The sequence below is a fragment of the Platichthys flesus genome, chromosome 1, assembly GCF_949316205.1.
Source record: "Platichthys flesus chromosome 1, fPlaFle2.1, whole genome shotgun sequence".
Taxonomy (NCBI): domain Eukaryota; kingdom Metazoa; phylum Chordata; class Actinopteri; order Pleuronectiformes; family Pleuronectidae; genus Platichthys; species Platichthys flesus.
In genome coordinates this window covers 21,139,558-21,160,661 of record NC_084945.1, presented here as the reverse complement: position 1 = coordinate 21,160,661, position 21,104 = coordinate 21,139,558, and the positions used below count along the sequence as shown (strand labels likewise).

General features: G+C 41.3%; 1 protein-coding gene and 1 long non-coding RNA gene across 2 annotated transcripts in view; one reads left to right on the top strand and one right to left on the bottom strand.

Annotated features, from left to right (window-relative positions):
* The first annotated feature begins 87 nt into the window (after positions 1 to 87).
* The window catches only part of LOC133958819 (uncharacterized), a 137,263-nt gene continuing 116,246 nt past the window's right edge, over positions 88 to 21,104 (top strand). Inside the window, exons 1-3 of the long non-coding RNA XR_009921733.1 lie at positions 88 to 275; positions 808 to 912; positions 1,280 to 1,392. This is a non-coding gene — a long non-coding RNA (uncharacterized LOC133958819). The remainder of the gene's footprint in view (positions 276 to 807; positions 913 to 1,279; positions 1,393 to 21,104) is intronic.
* Positions 5,889 to 10,102, bottom strand: LOC133954380 (uncharacterized). Its single transcript, XM_062388773.1, has one exon. The coding sequence runs from the start codon at positions 9,377 to 9,379 to the stop codon at positions 8,561 to 8,563; it is 819 nt and encodes a 272-aa protein (XP_062244757.1). The 5' UTR covers positions 9,380 to 10,102; the 3' UTR covers positions 5,889 to 8,560.

Genomic DNA, 21,104 nt, shown 5'->3' with positions numbered 1-21,104 from the left:
ACACAATCAAAACTTGAATTTATTTTGTTTGCTTACTTGCAACACGCAGTTTTGATGTATTCTGTTGCTTCCCACGGATTATGAAACGTACGAGGGAGAGAAGAACGCCGCACGGAGACGCTGATGGGCGCCACCTGCTGACCGCAGCTTTAGCCTAAAATGCTAAAAGGAGCAGACCTTTAGACACATTTACATTCAAGCCCCCGTGTGTGTGCTGCAAACTCAACAAAACCCCATCTGGTTGAACCTGGCCATCTCTAAGTCAAAAGAAAATGGTAAACATTTTGAATTGACAGTGCTTGTTTTACCCTCAAGCTAACCAAGCTATAGCTAGGTAACTTTTCTGCTTCCAGCCCTGTTTGGCTAAAGATGCCCTCCTCTCTGTAGAGCAGCCAGGGAGAATATACTGTTCAGAGATACAATACAGTTTGAAGCACGGAGGAGGTTTGGTTTGAAATGTTTGACTGGAGGGTAGAAGTAGGACTTTTTTAACAGCCGATACTTTCATCTAGGAAAAGCATATGTCTCACTAGTGACATTAATATTGCCTCTGTGAGAAACGGACATCTTTTAACGTGCATTTCTCGGTGCTTCACCTGTTTTATTGTGTTTTGACGATCTGTATCATCTGCTGGTTTGGTGTTGGCAGATGGAAGAACAGTCCCAACAGACAGTTAACTGATGGCAGTTACTTTAAGATGTATTTACAGGGACAGTCATGAAAAGAACTTGGGTCATTTTGGCTGATGAGAGGTGCTCTCCCACCTCCTCTATTGACCAAATGAAAAATGTCCTTTATTCCACAAGCTGTTAAGATTCTAAAATAAGAAAAATGTGGATGTCCAGCTGGTCTGGACCAAAGTCAACCTATGTCACGGCAGAGCTGCTTGAAGGCACGATGGACGTGTGAGTGTAAGTATTGGCCATGTCTGTTGATGTTTATGATTGTGATGTGATAATTGCTGTTTGCCTATGGGTACAAATAAAGAATATCTGTTTGAGTTTACCACCAAGCAATTTATTTGATATTGAATCGATATGCACAATACATGCAGCCTGAAATATAAACGGCTGCATTGAGATCAGCCATCGTTGTTTACTCTTGCCTTTACGTGCCAAAATATCTTCTCTGAAATGCACTAGTCTCCATTGTTCCACAAATTCGCTGAAGAGGAAGAATGGCAAATATAGCTATTTCACACAGTCAGACTTTGATGAGTTGATTTCACAATAATTCCTTAACCAAAAAATGCACATTCTCATGCTCAAATATATACAGGGGAAATTTGCTTGCCAGGAGCCGGTGGTCTGTCCCTGCACAGAACTTCAGCTGCTGCACGAATCTCCAAGAAAAGTTTGACATTTTGATCACACAACACAACGGGGCAGGAGGTAAGAGAGCATTTATCTATAATAGTTATCTGATACTGATTATTGTGAAGCCTCCCAAATGCCAGCCGTGGCTCCAGCAGCTTTAAATTCTCCCATTAGTCTGTGAGAAACAGCTACTGATCTACAAATGGCAACCAAACACTGACAAGTCTGGACAGTATTTCGGGCATTAAGTTCCGGAGGAAGTCTCTTAATAGTTTCCATAGAGCAGTAGTGGGAATGTTGAATGCATTAGCTGTTAATGTGTTCGATAATTGTTTGTTTTGCCTGAGTAGTACTTTGGTTTTCTTTGGAAAGAGGCTGCAGCGCATACAAGCTGTGTTCAAGGAATGCCTTGTAACAAATTTTACAACTATGTTGAATTCAGGACTGTATGCGATGGAACACAAGGATGTGGCCTGTGGTAATTCATCACATGTGCTGCAAACTGTTACTTTTACATGCTGCATAGTATCCTTGGAATGATGTACAGGGTGGACACGTTGGAAAGATGACCAATTTCATTACTATTTGGTAACTGTTAACTCCAACAAAACCACCACTCGATATGAGATGAAACATCATTAATTTGAGATATAACTGGCACTCAGTTGTCGGCATAACACTGCCAAGGCCCAATAACAGTCACCTTAAATCCAAATCCAGCCACACCAAATTGTACACACTCATAGATATCAGTCCTCAGAATGTAATTACTCTTTTTTTTTCATCAAAATCCACAAATGACTAACAAAACAAATGCAGAGCCTAAAACATCACTTGTTGTTCCACAGAACCTTCTATCTCTCTCTCTGTGTCTGATCAAGAGGAGTAGATCATTTCAGGGATCCCTCACCTGGAGCAAACCCTTGTTTTCAACTTTGCTTTAAGAAGAATCATTCCCCAAAAAGATGCATCTGGTTTGGTGAACTCTATCTTATAGGCTGGTCTGAACACAGCGGTCCAGGACCCATAAAACAGCATCTGCTTTAATCTTCTTTCGAACTTGAAATGTGCGCGTGCTTAATGAATCCAGGCTGGATTGTGCAAATGTGAATGAGTGTGGTGTTGATGGGGAGCATCAGGGTGCCACACATGCATTTCAATTAATTTCAGTGGGAAGATGCGGAGCCTGATTCTCTGGTCCACCCACTGAGACTTGGCCTCGGAGTCTGTAATGAGGAGAGTGATTCGGCTGTGATTGGAGCACCCTACTGCTTCAATGGAGTAATCACAACTGTGTTGATATTACTCTACCAGTCCTCCCACTGCGCGGAGTGGACCCCCAGCTGACACTGTTTGAATTCAAATTAACCAAATCATTTAGTTATATTGTCGACCTTGACGCGGATTGTGACTAGCAATACAAGAGATACAAATCTGTCACGTTAAACTGTGTCTTTAGACTTTGATGAAGAAGCTTCAGCCAAAATCTCTCTGAAGCTGGCGGCTGTAGCTGTGTTAAAAAATATGGTGTAAAGCAAAGGTGCAGGGGTAAGGTCACTATTCAGTAAACGACTTTATTAAAGGATATCTATATAATGTTTTCTTTGGAATCCCAAATAGAACATTGATACCCCCGGAGAGAAGCACTGTGAATCACCCTGAGAGAAAAAAAAGGAATAGGAAATGCGTCTGATCTCAGAGGATTTTTGCCCGGTACTAGTACCAATTATATAGTTTTTGGAACGTTTAACTACACCAACTTATAGTTAATACAAAGTGCATTTTTAATTACTGCAGACAGTCATGGGGAAATCTGTCTTTCAAACAGACACAGAAAGTCATTGTTATTCTTTAATTTTAATGCTGATATAATTAAAAACAGAAATTAAATAGCAGTCTATTCCATTTTATTATAGTTGTGCCGTGGAGAAGTTACTGGAGCAGAATAATTTTTCTCCACCTGCCATGTAGCAATATATTTGTGCTTACACGGCTTAACTTCAAAAAGAAAATCAATTCAGCTGTATCTCTTATGAATTATGTTTTTTGGATGATTGCAGTTTGCTGGGGGAGATGTTACAAACCTGTACAAAAAGAAATAGTTGTAGACAGTAGATTGGTTGTCCAGTTTTAAATCAGCACATCACCCCTTTGGTATAGGTTATGGCAGCAAAACAACTTGGTGAGGGATGTTGTGGTGGTTAGAATAATAAACACTCGGTTACAGTGTAGTACGGTCATGGATCATTCTGATTAAATCAGTTATAACATCAGGAAGAATTAAAACCTACATGTGACTTATTGGACCCTATATCAAAGAAAACTTATTGAAAATTTTAAATATACTTTGAGCATAACAGTTTGAATAATAAAAGCATTAGTCTTATTTTAGATGTCTGGGAAATTTTGGTGGTGAGCGTCCTCAGGGAAACAAAAACTATTCAGTTGCTGCACCTTTTAAACATCTGTGGCATTTACAGTGCTACAGTGTTAATTATCCAAAGCTTTTCGACAGAAGGCTTTTTTAAATATTGCTGTTTCAAGTGTGAGATGCTTACGAAAATCAGTGTGCTTTCTTTATAAAGATTGCATTGATCACATTACAAAGGTGGATCCAATGACACAAATTACAGCTCAAGGTAGAAGATGTTCATCACTCAGTGCTGATTAGATCATGACCAAGAATGATAATATGCAACACAGAAGCGCTGCAGTGCACATAACACTTACCTATACATTTTCATTTGTATTCTGTAGCAGTTAAGTAATTATATTTAACACATGCATTTCCCCCATGCCGGATTTTTCATGAAGGGTCGGAGGACGAAAGCGGACCCAGGGTTTATTCATTTCCAGCTCACCATTATAGCGTTTATCTTCATGTTTCCCTCAAGGCTGAAGTGTCCTGCCTCTGCCGTTTTATAAGATAATAATGAAACAAAGCGAAGAGCATATTTACCGGAGCAGACCTGTATGTGTCAGCGGTGTGTGTGCATGGGTAGTGTTTCCATTTTTACTTATTTCACAAGTCTTGCCTTTTCCCATTTCCCTTATCCCTTTCTAAAAGAGAGTCTATCACCAGGTTTGCTTCTCAAAATACTGGCACCCTTTTTATAAGCTTACTGAGTCTGAGTCGCTGTCATGTGGAGGTGGGAATGTTAATATAGCGTAGAATTTAGGATTTTTACTTGTTGGAATTAAAATAGAGGAGCTGCAGTAAGACTTCGTTTTAAACAAGCAAAGTAAAGCATGGCTGACAGCTGCTATTTACTTGTTGTAAAGTCAGTTTTATTTTTAAAACAGTAACTTCATCAGATAATGGTGGTCTTATCTTCGACTCCATAGTCACTAGGGCTATAAATGTCTGTCGAATTTATACCTGCAATAGCAACTATCTAACTGACGTATGTTTTCACGTTTGACTTTGAGCCTATTTGTCCACCAGAGGGCAGCAACAGTCAGAACAAATCCTTGTTGGTTTCCATCATGGTTATAAGGCCTGGCCTCATATGAAAATTAGAAAATTTATCAAAAACTTGCATAATATGAAAAACTATCAGATGCACGCTTGTAACTCAACACATAAAAGAATGCACAAACAATTCAAAGAGGTTAAGAGAAAAAGTGTCCTTTACATTCTCACAACATGACGCTGCTACAATATATTCATGTTGCCATCATTTGAGTCAGATTTTTCTTTTTTAAGATGGTGTTTTATTTAGGGTCAATTCAGTGTGGCTTCATTTTCTATCAGGGCTTGTGAAAGACCGCTGAAACCATTTTAGTCTCCGAACTTCTCATTTCTTTTGCCCTGGATTCTGGCAGCCATGTAGTCAGTGTTCATTATCTGCTCTTACAGCTTTGACTTTAGCACAGCAATTACATCCTCAGCTGCGCTGATTAATCCAACATGGAGGCATTTCACAAAATGGTTTTGAAAAGACATTTCCAGACACTTAGCAGGGAGTAGCTGTGGCACGGCTTGTTTATGCAGATAGACCACAGCCAGTCATATTGCAATAAGATGTTTTCAATGGCTGCATAAGTGGTCTCTTAACTTTTAGTGTACACTGTGCAGGAAACAATACTGTTTGGAAAACAATTTATGAATCTATTTTAAACAAAGGTCTGCCAAACTTCATGCTCTAGGGGTTATATATATTTCTCTATTGTTGAACATATTTCCTCTGTGGACATTCGTTAATATGCCTCGAAGCTTTCTGCTTTACTGCCTAACCTTCCATTCTCTCGCAGCAATCACACAATCAATCACTGTCCCATTACTTGACAAGGCAGACAAAGAGATTGTATGAGTGAGAAAAACCTTTTGGCCTGTCTTGACAAGCAAGAGGAATGTTGACTTCAGAGGCTAACACGGGCAGAAAACATAGGCCCAGTAAATATTCAATTTAAAGGATTCCCAGATAAGGCGAGTTGAAAAATTGAGGCAGCACCCATTCTTCTAGATAAGAGAAGACGGAACCATCTGGAGGCTGGGAGATAGCGAACTCCCACGCCATCACAGAGACCTCACTCTCATCTGCTGCAGCAGCAGAGAAGGGGAAAAAAAGAGTGCCAACACTTTCTTTATGTTAACTTCAAAATGAATTTATTCACAGTCAGTGCATGCAGTTATTGGCTTTGGTAAACAGAAGGTTACTGTTGTGTCTGCCATGACAGATAACTGAGATTGGTCAGTGTTAATATAATGCTGTTTTCCCTTTTAGAGAAAATATTTATATTTGAATTAGTATTTTTTAAGAATTAAGAAAGAAAAGTAAATACATTTTTATTCTACCTTGTGCCGAAAACTTAAATATGCTGCATCAATTTTTTACAACAAAAAACAAGATCACTGTTGTCTAACCAAAATACACCCACAAAATGTATATGTGACCCAGATAATGGTAAATCGGTAATTTAAGCTGCTACTTCTGTTTCACGGAAAGAGAACATGCGTTTGAACACGTTTGTGCACTCAGTTTATATATGCTGCGCTTATAGTAGTGCTTTAGGATAGTATATTTTAGGCCTAGGTTTGTATCCCCTACAATTCCACCTTTTCTGCATCTTTAAAAACAAATGTCACTGGCATAATGGATTCTCAACTTCTGAATAACCTTGTCCCCGTTCTTATAATGCACTTGGACTCTTCTCCCATGCTTTTTTGTGCCAGCCACATTGGATTTAGCTCCAGGATAATGCATTTGCCAGTACGCTTTATCTATTCTCTCAGTCAGGTACGCTATACTGTTATCCCTAATTACCCCCACTACATTTTACACTTGGCCCAAAATTCCTAATGCTTGATAACAGATGCGGGTCGATTTAAAATTTACTTATAGCAGCATTATCTTTTTGACCTGCATCGTGGACCGACTGTCCCACAGGCTCTTGGGTGAAAGCTGTTAACTCTGTGATAACAACGACCTGAAGTGATAACCTTCCAGCAGTCTCGAGGACAGAGTTTGCCACATATGTGCTGTATTGCAGTGGCAGCATTTCTTATTCAACCTTGGGTGCTCTGCTGTGCTCTGATTCATTTAATGGGATTGAGAGGGAGGTTAATCACAATGTCTGCCATAGACGGGTAAAGTGCTGGCTGACCACTATATGAAATATTACCATTTGTATTTTCTTTGAAAGAATATGAACAGAAATGCCACAAGTGAATTGTCCTTTTTTCTCTATAAGCTGTAATAGAATTGTCTCCCCTGTTAGGAGTCACTTTGATTAATTTACTTTTGGAGGCAGATATCTGCAATTGCAGATTTTCATTAAGATCAACACTAAAAGCTTCAGACAAGGTTCCACTTGTCTAAGTTATTATCCCCAGAAGACATGGTTGATTAAGTGGAAGGTTCTCAAGTATTTGGATATATCTACAGAGAGGTTTATATTTTTGTCTTGTTTTAGGGGAAATTTCAAGAAATATATGCAAAAATCTTTAATCAATAAAATTCAATATGTGCCTGGTTTTTTTCCCCCACTGCTGCATTCTGCTCGGCGTTTGATCCAATTGCCATCCATGTCTGCAGCATCCAGTTAAGCTGTAGCCATTACTCAGAGATACCTTTAGTTGCAACTAAAATGGTATCCAAAGGGTGTTTAAAAGACAGGAGGCATTGTATATAGAAATGCCTCCTTAATTTATTATCAAATATAAATGTTTGGTGTTGCCGTAAAACTTGGTTCTTCTAAGATGACACGGTTCAGAATATTATGTTTCCTGAAACAAATGGCAGAAGTATATAACGGAAGAGGTAGACTAAACTATACAATAGATGTGATGGCTGGGTAGACCTATAGGCTGTGTGTAGCACGTTGTCTTGATTTTATATTTGCAGGAACTCTGTAGTGTGAAGCTCTGTCAAGCCTAGTATTAATCCTTTTCTCCACTGTGTGTGTGATGTTATGTTGTTATCTTAATGATTATCTGTGCTTGTATTTCTGCTCTAGGCATTTCTGTCAGGCGGGGTTGGTTTAGGAGCTGTGCCTTATCAACAGCTTTGTCATTAAATCTGCTTTTGCTACAGACAAATTTCACTGCCGTTATTCTTATCAAAAGATCAGCACACTTTGATTTTCTGTTCAATCAGAGCTTTTCAAATTCATAATGTTGAAGAAAGACGGAATGGAATACAAAACAAAGTTTCCTTTGGAAAAAACAATTTAATTTTTTTTTCTTGAGAGCTAATAGTCAGACAAATAAAATTGGTATGTTTTGCATTTTCCAAATAACCAATGGCTTCAATCTGCTTTTACTTTATTTTCTTGGTTCTAGCTTGTGTATTTTCAAAGATCACACTTAAGTGCATGGAGGAATAGAGATGATTGTAACGTGATGTTACTAAATGATTTGGTCCACAGGCCAAAGACAGTTAACTGCAACATGGAGCCTGTGGAATTCATGGCTCTTTCTTTAGTTTGTGTGAAATGGGATATGAATCTGTTAAAGATTTTACAGCATGATAGCACTCATCATCACCATTTGTGGCTTTGATAGATTCTTTTGGACGTGCCGATAAAGACATCCCTTAATGCTGTATGTACAGAGGCAAGCTTTTACGTCCCAGTCAAACTGACCTCTGGAGGCTGGAATTGGTACTCAGTTCTTCTGAAAAAGCACTGTTCTGTCTGAGTGAATGTCCTGATTGTCTCAGCATTGTGCTTGAGTGGAGGGCAGCTCCAAATGAACTCCTCTGATTCAATCCGCTCCACTGTTTGACATCCGTTCAGCCAGTCAGTGAGGAGGGAGAACTGAGACCCCTTCCCCCAAACACATTCTCTTACAGTGAGTGAAACTGCTGTATGGCAAAGGTCCAAGAGGTCTCTTGCATGCTGTCTGTGAAGAAGATTCGACAGCCTCTTTTTCCTCCCACAATGCAGTGAGGTTCTCCGGAGGTTGATAGCCTGGTTCCTGGGGATCCAGCGGGTCTTTGGAAAGAAGAATGCTGATGGAAGGCACAGTCCTGTGCACCGTCATCTCAGATGCCCCCCCTTCAGAACTCTCCCACACCTCTTTGACCACCTTGTAGCGGAGTTTAGTCAGTTGCTGCAGAGAGCCCACTTTTCGTTTCATGATCTCAGCACAGGTGATGGTCTTTGTGACCGCACGGCCCGACCCAGTGAAGACCACCTGCCTCAGTCCACCACCACTTAAACAATTCTCTCCCTGTATGCGGGCCATTGCAAATCCCATTAAGTTGCGTATTTTACTTCCCTCCTTCACACGCATCTCCAGCACCCCTGAAGCCAATCCCGGGAAGGGACAGGGACTATCCTCCTCAGTTCGGCGGACTTTCTTGAACCCCTCCTGCCCAAGTTTTAGTGCTGGAGGAGGGACTAGTAGTGGTGCTTGCTTCAGCGGGCTGGAAATATTGACCACTGCTGGCTGCCCAGCATTTCTGCAACTTTGACCCTGGTAGAAGGGGCACATCCCCGAGGTCACCCCATTTTCCATTTGTATCTGTCTGCTCACCTCAAGTTCTGGGTTGGGCCTGACGGTGTCTCTGGTCAGGTACTGGTTCTGGCCAGTGACCACTCCACACCCTGTGAACATTTCTACTGTCCTTAATGCTCTACTGCAGTGTAAGTCAAGACGCACACTTGGAAACAGCTCAACATAATTTTCTTGTGTATGTGGCACTTCTCTCTCCCTCCAGTCAATAGCTTTAAAGTTTCAAGACTTCACATAAGAAATATTACCCGCTCCCGAGAGCACTATCAATGAAGTCTTTAATGCTTCCTCTCAGAAGGAGCTGGAGAAATAAGATAAACGCCTGGCTGGTGAATTAAGAGCACTGTCGGGACCATTCAAGATGTTCTTTAAAGAGTATCTCAATTTCATACCACAAATTACTGTATGTAAAGTGCTCAGGAGAGGCAAAGATTTTTTTTTTAAATTACTCCTCTTTCCTTCGTTTGTATGTATTTCATATGGTGCTTTCAATCTCAATAGCTGCAAAAGATATGGAGTACTTTGTTGATTTTTCTTTAACAAAACTTTTCTACAGAGAAGCTCAAATCAAAACCTGTTTCTTTGCGTTCCAGTCCAGCGTTGTTGATTTTGATCTGCTGATCATGTTGCTTTCAAGTCAAAATTGACCTCTTGGATGTCCAGCTGTTAGGTTCCACCTCCTATTTTGGACTCCTAGATGTTTTACTCAAGCTTGAGTAGGTTTCCGTCTCCTCTCCTCCTCTCCGCTCATCCTGGCATCCACTGAAGTTGAGGTCAGGTTTGCATGGAGGTCGGCACCTGTTTTTTCCTCCCTGGTGCTCTGTCTTGTCTCCAGTGATGCTCTGGAAAGTCTGTTCTGTTCCCCACAAAGAGACATAAGGGACAGGAGCTGCCTCACAAATGCTCACAGGAGGAGTGTCTGTGTGGTTGAGGGGGAGCATGAGGGAAAGGGGAGACAGCCCTCTTAAAGGCGCAGGTCTTTTCATCTTTTAGATGAACACCCTCCCCTCCACAACTGAAGCCTGTCATCTTAGGAAAAGAGGAGGCTCGGGCTACTGTGTTCCTTTAAAACCTAGAACATAGATCCCGGGCAACTTTGTTAATCTCTTTAGAGGACGTTCCGGTGTTCAATGTACATGACTGATTAAACCTGAGTTTTGAAATAGAGACTCAGTCAACCCTTAAAATTCATTTTCAGCAACGAAACAATGAATTGAATTAGCTGAGTTATAATTGAAGACATCCTTCAAAGAGCCTCTGAAAGTCAGCAGCATTAAATTGCACTGTACTTAGCCTTTATCCTATTAGATGTTTGTGACCATTACATTTACATAATGCAGCATTAATAGCTTCATTGTTGAGGCAATCAAGTGGCGCGGTAAGAATGCCTGTCTCTTAACGCCTGGGTTGTTATATTGTCGAGGCTGTAGAGCCCTTGTGACCAAGGACACAAGGAGCACAAAAAGCATAGAGGCATGACCTACATGTTCAAGTTGCTGTATTAATAGTGACTGTCTTTATTAGTCTGTCGCATCTCTGCAGGTGAGGAAATGGGGCTGAAAGGTGGGGTAATAAGTATCTTAATGGGCTTTCCATCACCAGTTGAGGGCGCTGGCTTGCTACCTTCTGCGCCAAGTCTGGACCAGACAGCTGTAGCATCGCCCCGTTCAGTCCGGTCTCCTGGCCGACAGGTGGATTTGTTTTTGTGTGTGACTGACAGATGGGAGAATAGGTAAAGACAACCCACTGAGGCTGAACCTATGAGGCCAAGAGAGAGGCAGACAAGTTCTAACTACTCTCTGCACAGTATATCCCATGATGCACAGCAGTACACAGTCAGTATAAACTCATTGTGGTTCGGCTCAGTCCTTAAACTGAGGTTAATTCACAGTGGCATGTGTATTATATTGGATCCCTATGGTAATAAAAGAAAAAATAAGGAAAACCTCCTCCAACCCATCTCCAACTAGGAAAATGGAAACTGGATTTGAATGTTTTTTATCAGCAGAGTTTGAATGGGAATCATCATTGAAGAATCAATATGCTGATTGAATACATGGAATGATTCACTTTTATTTATTTATTTTATTTGTATGTATATGGTGGCAGAACTATTTATCTCTGGAGCCATTCGAGATGCTGCAGGAGGCGTAGTAAGATATATCTTTGTTTTGCTTGCTTTTTTGTTACAAGCTAGAAAGAAGACAGAAGACAGGGAAGACGGGGGAAGAAGGAGGGTCTGTAGTGCTCAACACCAAAGTGATCATTCTGTTGTTTGGGAGAAATTACCCTCATCAGTCATACAGAGATGCACAGCTGCCTAAGGGGATCTGGTAATGCTACTGCATAATAAACTGTGTTTGTGTGTGTGCACAGCACACATTTTTGTGTTTGGAGTAAGTGAGAGAGGAGGTTAGAAAGTAATGCAAGAGGGCAGTGGGTAAAAGAAGTCCGATTTAACCACAGAGAGGTTAGAAATTAATGAGAAAAACCACTTTGCAATCATCCCTATGTCGGCACATCATTCATTGATCCTTAGTGTAACCTCAGATACCTGTGTTCTGGTAAAGATGTGATAGATCAAGCAATTCAAATGAGCCGAAAATGCAGGATTCTGAGCAAGGTGGTTTCAGACACATATTTACAACATTTTGTGTCTCCATCAAAGAGAGAAGTATTCTCCAGATAGCCAAATAGAACCATCATGAGTGTGCTGAAGTGCTGTGTATTGACTTTTTGAACAGAGCTCTTTTTTCCTTTAAGTGGCTTCATTTAATGATGGGTAGAGGAGGTGGTGATCACGCTTGGTCACTCACTCCTTTACTCCTCCTCCGCAGAGTTGGCCTATGCTCCCGTAGCTCTCTAAGCACTTACTCCTCACTTTATCTGACCTTTGCTGGCATCTGTGACAATCTAGGCATTCTTTCATGCAAGCTTAATTCCCCTGCTTCATTCAACCGTCACCCTCAGCTTTCTCCCCTGGCCACCATGATTTAAGTGAAGAAAAAGCATTCCCAAACACTGTCAAATAGTAGTGGTTGTGTCTCGCTCTTCACACTCTTTGCTGTGTAGTTCAAATGTCTGAAGTGGTTGCTGTGAATTGTAGGGCTGTCCCTCTGTCGTTTGTTGCAGCACTGCAGAGTCTAGTCGAAGAGGGGCTTGTTTTGCAGTTGTCAGGGCTGTACATGAGCGCGGTGCCTCACTGTGACAGCCGGTTGCTCACTTTACGTTAACCGCAAGTGTTTTCACGGTCATCAACCAATGGTGGCCTGGAGGCTGTCATTTTGCTCTGTGTGGAGCTCGCCTGCGGCTTGGTTCTGCCCCACAAACTCACAGCCGGCCCTGGTGGGGGGACAGTGCAACTCGCACACATGCATATGAAGACACACACGCCCACTGGATGGGCACACACACACAAAAATACATACACACACGCACTTGCACACACACACACAAAAAAACTATATGCTCAGCATAAGGCAGGCTGTTGGAGCAATTACAGAAACATGGCAGAACACGATGAAGCAGGCCCTACTATCAGAAGGGAAATAGAGTGAGCAGAGGAAAAATGATGACGCCATTAATAACAGGGAGGCTCAGAGGCTCGCAGGGAGGTGGGGGTGGATGACCCTCTCTGTGATTTCCCTGTGACAGCACTTTGAGGTGCAAATCGTTGTGTTTGTATTAGATTTTTTGGGGGAGTTTAAATGGGCATGTTTTTGCTTCAAAGGCAGAAAAATAATAAAAAAAATAAAACCATGGTAGTGAAATATACCAAATGATGCATCAAGTGATGTTTTCTGTCACTCAGGCATCCATTATTTCAGTAGCCTCAATGACAGGTCAGACCTCCTTATTCTTATTTTTTGCAACCCTGTCTCAAGCTATTCATACACTTTTCCTCTCCAGCAGCTGCTTTCCCCCATGGCACTGCAATGCAGATATGTCTCGCACAGTGGCAGGACACTTTGAAGACGCTTGTGATAGAAGAATATAAGAGAGAGGAGGGAAGGGCATGAAAGACATGGAACCAAAGGTGGTAGACAGAACTTATGAGAATATGTGTTACACTACCAGAAATGAGGTTGGGTGATGTCTACTGAAACAGGATATGATGATATGTATAGTTAACTATTGCAGTGGGCGATAAGAATGAGACTATGGGAACCCGTCAGCTGCAACCAACCCTTGCATCTGCTCCTTGGCCAACCAGTGTATCTTGAACTGCACCTGAATACTCCCTTACCAAAGGCCGTAATTCTTGTCATCTACTGTCTAGCTAGCTTACCCTTTCTCTTCAAAGATCAGTCAGCTATAGTCAGCTATTTTTACCTCATTACTGTCGAAGGTTATAGTAACAAACATGCTTGTGGTGTTTCTTCATCTAAATTAAACTTTGTTGTTGTCAAAGTTTTCAACATTCTTTTGTATCACGTTAGTAATGGTATCCTCAAAACTGAGCTGTCATTGCCATTGGGCTGCCCAATATATCGAAAATGTATCTTTAGCGTGATATCAACGTGCCTATCGCAAAACATGGCAAAAACTGAGTTAAATGGTGTTCCATGTCCTTGCTGCCCTAGAAGATACATTAAAGATATTGAGATCATTGATGTTCTTTTGTCAATTAATCTCTCTCATGATCGAGAATTTCTCTCTCTCTCTCTCTCTCTCTCAATAACACCTACTCACAGACACACAGTGTGATCGGACACAGGTAAACTCAGTCAAAACAACAGACTTGGTAAACTTAGTCATTGTATTGGGGCAGTGCTTCGTTTGGTTTGGAAATCAACTTTTCACTGTCCAAACATGTCAGACACAACCGGGCTGTGTGCATTCTCATGGCTGCGGAGCTGTCAGTGGTCTGTGCGTCAGTAGCCAGGGACTGTTTATGTTATTTGATAGCAACTCACATCATCATCATCTCATGTTTTCCTAAAATCATGTAGCCTTAATTGCTATGTAACTCACAGACCATAGTTCTATCCATGACTATAAGTATTTTTTATAAAATATGGTGTGACATTAACTGGCTACAGCTGTGTTATTTCAATGTGTCAAATACACATATTTCTCAATCAACAGTTAATGTAAATGAAGTATATAATCAGACTCTTTAGTCAGATATTCCATATTCCATATTTGTTTGTGTATGTGTGGTAGGGGTTAGGTTGCACTGCTGCTGGAGTGAGATGGGATGGGCAACATCATGACTATCGGCCAATAGGAAGTTTCTGCACTTGGAAACCCGAGCATTAAAATGTAAAAAGCTGAAGCATATGGCAGACAAAGAAAAACATGGCAACTCTTGATTTATGTGACCTGTCAAAGAAAGTGATGTATTTAGCGTCATCAACTAAGCATCTTTACAAAGCTATCACACCAGCCAACACATGTTTTGATGGCTTTGGAGTAGCACCATGATATTTAAAGGGGACATATTATGCCCATTTTACCACAGTTGATATGGTTCCTTGGGGTCTTAATGAAATGTCTGTAACATTTTTTGGTAAAAATACCACAAGGATCCTTTAAAACAGCACCCTTTTTACCTTGTCTAAAGATCGACCTGTTTTGAGGCCCCCGCCCCCCTCTCATCCCTCCCCCCTCTCATGGAGGTGTAGGACATAACGTTTTTTTATCTCCATTAATTAGCCTGTGTGTTTGAATGTGTTCTCACTACAGAATGCATTCAACATCTATAGGGCAGATTATGGGCCTATATGTCTAAGAGGAATAGAGCAGTAAGTTTTGTTTTTTTTATGCATGAGATATCAGTCATTTCTGCAATACAAATATGACTGAGGAATAAAATACATAAATTACTCTTCCCTCTAGATTACTTTGCTAACTGCTCATCTTACACGTATCAATTGTTGACATGTTACATATCAAACATTAAAAGCACACAAATGTTTCTATACACTTTTATTGTCAGAAAGATTGCTAGAAAGAATGCCAGAGCTTCTTAAACATAATTATTAAATGTACTGGCTGGGAAAGAGGTAATAAATACAAAAAAAAATAAGTACAATAAAAACATTGATTAAAAAATTACACTTTGTGCCATCAGTAGCCATACTGTAAACAAAGGAACACTTTATATTTGTGTGTCACCTTTTATTCTCTAAATACAATGTAAACTTTGCTCAGCCGTTACAGGTATTTGGCGTACAGAAGCTTTGTTAGCTGGTGTTGAGGCCATCTGGGCCGGAGAATCAGGGTGGTCCTGCCCCACTGCGTGGTGCTCCAGATACGCAGAGTGTTCCCTGATGCTCAGGGAAGTTATACAGGGTTCAGACCTGCCCTTGATTGAAACTCGACACATAGCTGGCTATAACTTCCTGCTTCAGGTTTCTCATACTTGGCAGAGAGATCCTCAGGTTTTGAAATCTTCAGCACCTCATTCACATATGGGGCCGGGTCCTGAAAAACCTCGTGAAAGATGAGGTCCAACAGGTTATCCACGTAATCTGTAATACAAATTGGGAAAAAAAGTTGAACATTTTCCACTTTTTTGTATTTATTATTTTCTTTTTATAATTATTTTGTATTTTGTTATATTATTCTATTTATCGTGAAGACGATAAATAAACACCGACATCAGTGCAGCACAGTTTTCTGTGTGCCTATGATAAAACAGACATTCAGTATCCATGGAGTCACAACAAATGAGATGCTGTTACAACTTTAACACGGAGACACAATCAATGACATGACGAAGTAAGTGAGGGTAAACAAACCTGTACTTTTTGTAGTGAGGTCACAGTGTTTTCATAGAAAGCTGCGTGCCATGTGTGCGCATCTTTGGTGGGTCCGTCTGGCATGCTACGTGATGTACCCTAGCACCGTGAACAGATATGCTTGCCTGAACACCAAAAGCAGCAATGTTATTCATGTTTGTACTACTGTCATGCATACAAGGATACAAGGACACATTTTCCCAAACTAGGGCTGGTAATGAATAATCGTTCTAGTCCTGCACATTATGAAAATAACATCCTCCGGTATCTTGAACGAGCGCCCCTAGCAGCAGCAGCAGCTGTAGCTGGAAGTTAGGTCCGTGAGTGTTGTGTTCTCCACGCTCTTTCCCCCCCCTCCGCTCCCGTGTCCTCCCATGAGTACTGTGCCGCTGATTTTTTCCCACGGCAGCACAGCGCTTGTAGCCGCTACGGTCGGCGCTCATGGCCGCTACGGCCGGCGCTCGTAGCCGCTACTGCCGGCGCTCATAGCCGCTACTACAGGCGCCCGTAGCTAACTTCAAGCTACAGCATCTACTACCGGCACTCGTAGCAGCTACGGCCGGCGCTCGTAGCAGTTACGGCCGGCGCTCGTAGCAGCTACGGCCGGCGCTCGTAGCAGCTACGGCCGGCGCTCTTAGCAGCTACGGCCGGCGCTCGTAGCAGCTACTACAGGCGCCCGTAGCAGCTACTAAGGGCGCATGTAGGTAACTTCAAGCTACAGCAGCTACTACCAATGCTCATAGCAGCTACTACCGGGGCTCGTAGTAGCTGCTACGAGCCTCAGGAGTAGCGGCTACGGGCGCTGTACTCACGGGAGTACACGCGAGCGGAAGGGGGAAAAAGAGCGTGGAGAGCACAACACTCACGAACCTGCCGTGCGAACACCGTTCACCGTGGACTCCGGCGCCGTCTTCTCGCTAAGACTCGCCAGCCATCCTCGATTAATTGTTCAATAACGTTATTAATAGTCGAACATGAAAACTCCTGTAAAGTCTCTCCCTATCCCCCATCACTACATACTACCCCCCTACCCCTCACACACACGCCACAACATGCTAACGTCACTAGCCTCCACACAAAATCTCTAAAAGAAGCAAATACCAGAATTATAAAAAAAAAAAATACTTACATTTCCCTCGTCTTCAGTATTGCGATGGAAAGATGGCACCGACCCCTCTTTTAATAACAACCTATTCGAGAATCCGGCGTTATATTGGCCCAGGTTGATAAAATAGTCTGATACAGATATTTGCCAACTCTTGCAGCAACGTTGTCATCATATATGAACTCAATCCATCTCAATCTTGTGTCTTCTGAAGCTGGAGTCACATGAAGACAATTGTGCTGATTTGTGCAGCTGAACACTGAGCATCTCGGTTGTCGAATTTGATTCATGCTGCTAGTTAGCTTATCCAAGTGTTCCCAAGGCTTACAAGAATGAAATGGCGGCCGGACACCGATAGACTGTCTAAAAGGTGGGTGGGTCCATCTATGGGTGGGTCGAGTGGTGGTGAGGGAGTGCATAGATCTATGGGGGAGTTTACTTTGTGCGACTATGATGTCTATTTCGGTCGTAATCCCATTGGAGGTACTCTAACATATCGTTTTTTGAAATAGAGGAACCACAACAAATCGCGGTAGTTGTTTTCTTCCAGAGTTTTTGGGACAGTAGACATGCCAGATACCCAAACTAATGTGTAGAAGCACTACAAAAGTGGAATTTTTAAGGGTGGCATTTCTTGGTTCAGCATAAATTGTACTGGGCAGAGTTGTTGAAGGTGATAATGCACCTAGATGTTGCTTGCCACCCTCCAATAAACTGAACAAAGAATAAGAAGAAATAAGCCCTGTTGATCTGTTGTTTAGCTGCATTATTGTACACAGCTTGATTAACGGCACTGTCTCTAATTTAAATTGGCAGCAGACGTTTATGATAGCATTTGTGTTTGGTGCTTCGGTTTTGTCTGGCCTCAGGCAAAGAGTTAATGGAATTTATTGAAAAAATTTGATCAATTATATCAAGAATTAATTGGCCATGTTTAAACTAATCCAAAAAATAAATGAATGCCTCAGAGCAAGAACTCAATAATTCTGTATCTTTCAACAAGGGAATTTAATTCTACTCACCATATATTTATAAACAAACAGATAACCGTTAACATAACCGTTCAGGAAATTAGAGCTCAAGTTAAAGACAATGCCAAATGTTTGATTCTCTAAGGCAGCATGTACTTACAAGGGTTAAGTATCTGTACCCATCAGTACTTTTTTTCGGCACTTTACTATCACTGCATGATGAAATAGATGTGACACTAGGGTTTTCCTAACACCGCTTCTGCCTTGCGACAAAATCCCAGAACAGTGGAAACCACTTTTAGTGATCACGTTTTCTCCTTGGCCAAATTCATCCCTATAAGAGTTGTGTAGCTTCTGCATGATATTCCCAGAACTTGAAGGAAAGGTAATGGGACCAAACACACACAAATGCTACACCCTACAGTTTAAATGTCGATTTGTTTGAAATTACGCCACAATATCAACACTGATCACCACATAATGATTAATACTTTTCTTTAAAAAAATATGAATTTGTAAACATAGTCAATACGGTCACCTGGAGAAGAGGGTAGAGCGCTCGATTCTTCTGGCACAGTACTTGAATGATAGACACATTGAGGAGTAGTTAATTACTGACAGATCCAGTAAAAACTGTAAAAAAATAACTCTTTTTGATAAGACCCAAAATGAACACTGTAAGTGAACATAGTGGAGCTGTGCGTGGATCGAAGTGAATTGGTACCCAGTAGTACTGACTTAATTAGGTCGTTACCTTTAAAACTACAGATTTTAGTACCCAACCCTGGTTGATTCTCGAACATAGTTTTAGGAAATTTGGTTGGGCGAAATTACCATATAGTGATTTGTATCTACCAGCCCATTTCATAAACATAATTTTTACTTCTTTTAGATTTTTATCTGCTAGTCAGGGCAGTTTCCTTGGTCACCTGTAAAAGAGATTGTACAACAACATAGTGGGCAGGTCCTGGGCCTAGGTCTACTTGCATGCTGAGAATACATGTTATGGGAATGCACACAACTAAAGATAAAACCACTGGTGTCCTGATATGGTCTGTCTGCCTGCAAGGATGGTGAAAGCCAACTGTGACATATGGTTCAATGTGTTTTGACATGGAAAGAAAAAGAGAGGGAGAGCAAGCAAGCAAGAGTGAAAATATGAAAACAGCTCCATAATGAAGCAATACTGCAAAATATTAAGTGGGAGATCTTATGTTATCATGAGAAGTGCCTCATTATCAAACTGGTAGGACAAATAAGACTGTCTGGCTGCCACAGTCTATTTAATTAATGGGAAACACTGTACTGGGGGCATTTTTCTTGCAGTAGCCATTCGATCAGCATCTAGTTATTATATTTTTTAAAATGTAATTTTTCTGTGGTTTTCAATCTTTCTGGAAGAGTCAGCTTTTCTTGTGTAGAATTCAAATTGCTAGAACACGCTCAAGGGATTTACAGTAAATGACGCGTGCATTCAGTGTTACTGTTCATAATTATTTCTCATAGATAAAAGGCACCCTGTTTACTGATCACACTTCTACAGCTGTGTGAGAATTATATTTGTTGCAGCTAAGCAAAGGGAGAATTTTCTAATGATGCAGCATTAATCACATTTATAAAAGTATTCAGGTCTCTAATTCAGTACATTTAAGTAGACCCATTGGCAGAAACTATGGTATACCTTAGAGTCTTTTTGGGTAAGCCGCTACAAGTTTTGCACACCGGAAATGGAATGTTTCCCATTTTTGCCTATTCACTCAAGTACCAGTAGTTTGGATGGCAAGAGATGAATGAACTGCCATTTCCAGGTGTCTAATAGATGTTCTTTCGGGTTTAAGTTTGGACTTTAATTAGCCACTGAAAAATATTTGGATTCTTGTCCTGAGCAAGGCAATTCCAGCATTGCCTTGGATTAATGCTTCAGTTCAGTTTCTTGCTGAAATTCGCTCTGTTGCTCTAGGTTAGGGTCATATGCGTTTGTTGAGCAGGTTTCGAACATGGATTTCTATTGCTTCAATGACACTTTCTTCGATTATGATCAGTCATCCTGCTCCCCATAGAATGATTCTGGTGGAATAGGCCAGTATAAGAGACATGCCTAGGGTTTGAAAAGCATGGTGCTTAGGGTTTGGCACAATGGATCAAGTCTAAATAAAGTAGAATATATTTTTCATTCTCTACCCTCAGAGGAATGTAAATGCTGTTTGACACACAAGCTGGCTGTCTTTTACTTAAGTAACTTTCTATCTTACCACTCTACTATAAAGGTGATTGATGCAAGCCTTGGTACTTCCATCTCTGCAGAAAACTTCCAAGCTCTGTCAGTGAGACTGTTGAGCTCACTTCCCTAACTAACGCTCTTCTTTACCTGTAACGTTTTTGGCCAACTTTAGGAGTCCTAAACTTATTCCATTTCAAAATTATGTAGGGGAGTTTATTCCTGGGGACAGTCAAAGCTTTAGAATTGGTTTTATATGCTTGCCTTTATTTGTGCCCCTAGCAAAGCTTTATCACATAGGTCTAAAGAAAGTTACAATGTCAATTACAAAGAGTAATTCTCCAGCATGTCCTCTCTGCCCCAGGAAAGGAAAAGGAAAGTTATCAGCAACTGCCCAACTGCCCTGGAGATGTGCCCCTACCACATAGCCAACAAAAAGCATGTTCACTGCCATAGGAACATCACCTTTATAAGGTGAGTTGCCTGAGTATAATTATGAGAACTTTGTTTAGGCTAGACGTAGCCCCGTCAAAGCAGGTTCTGCTGGAATTGATAGTTCCTGAGGAAGGCAAATTAATGGAAATGATACTAGTATCAGGGTTTGGGGGAGCAGTGCTGCAGAGTGGCCGGAAGCTGTGCTCAAAGCCCATTGAAGTGTGTTGCAGAGGCTTTGATGGCACTCCCTGCACAAAGTCTGCACTCTATTCGGCAGCACTGCAGAAAAAAGTCAGCATACAACCATTAACTTGAAGGTTCACACTCCCAGTCAATTTAGATTTGCAAGTCT

What these genes read in the sequence shown, in the direction of transcription:
- LOC133954380 (XM_062388773.1), bottom strand. Translation starts at nt 9,379, where the DNA reads ATGTTCACAGGGTGTGGAGTGGTCACTGGCCAGAACCAGTACCTGACC.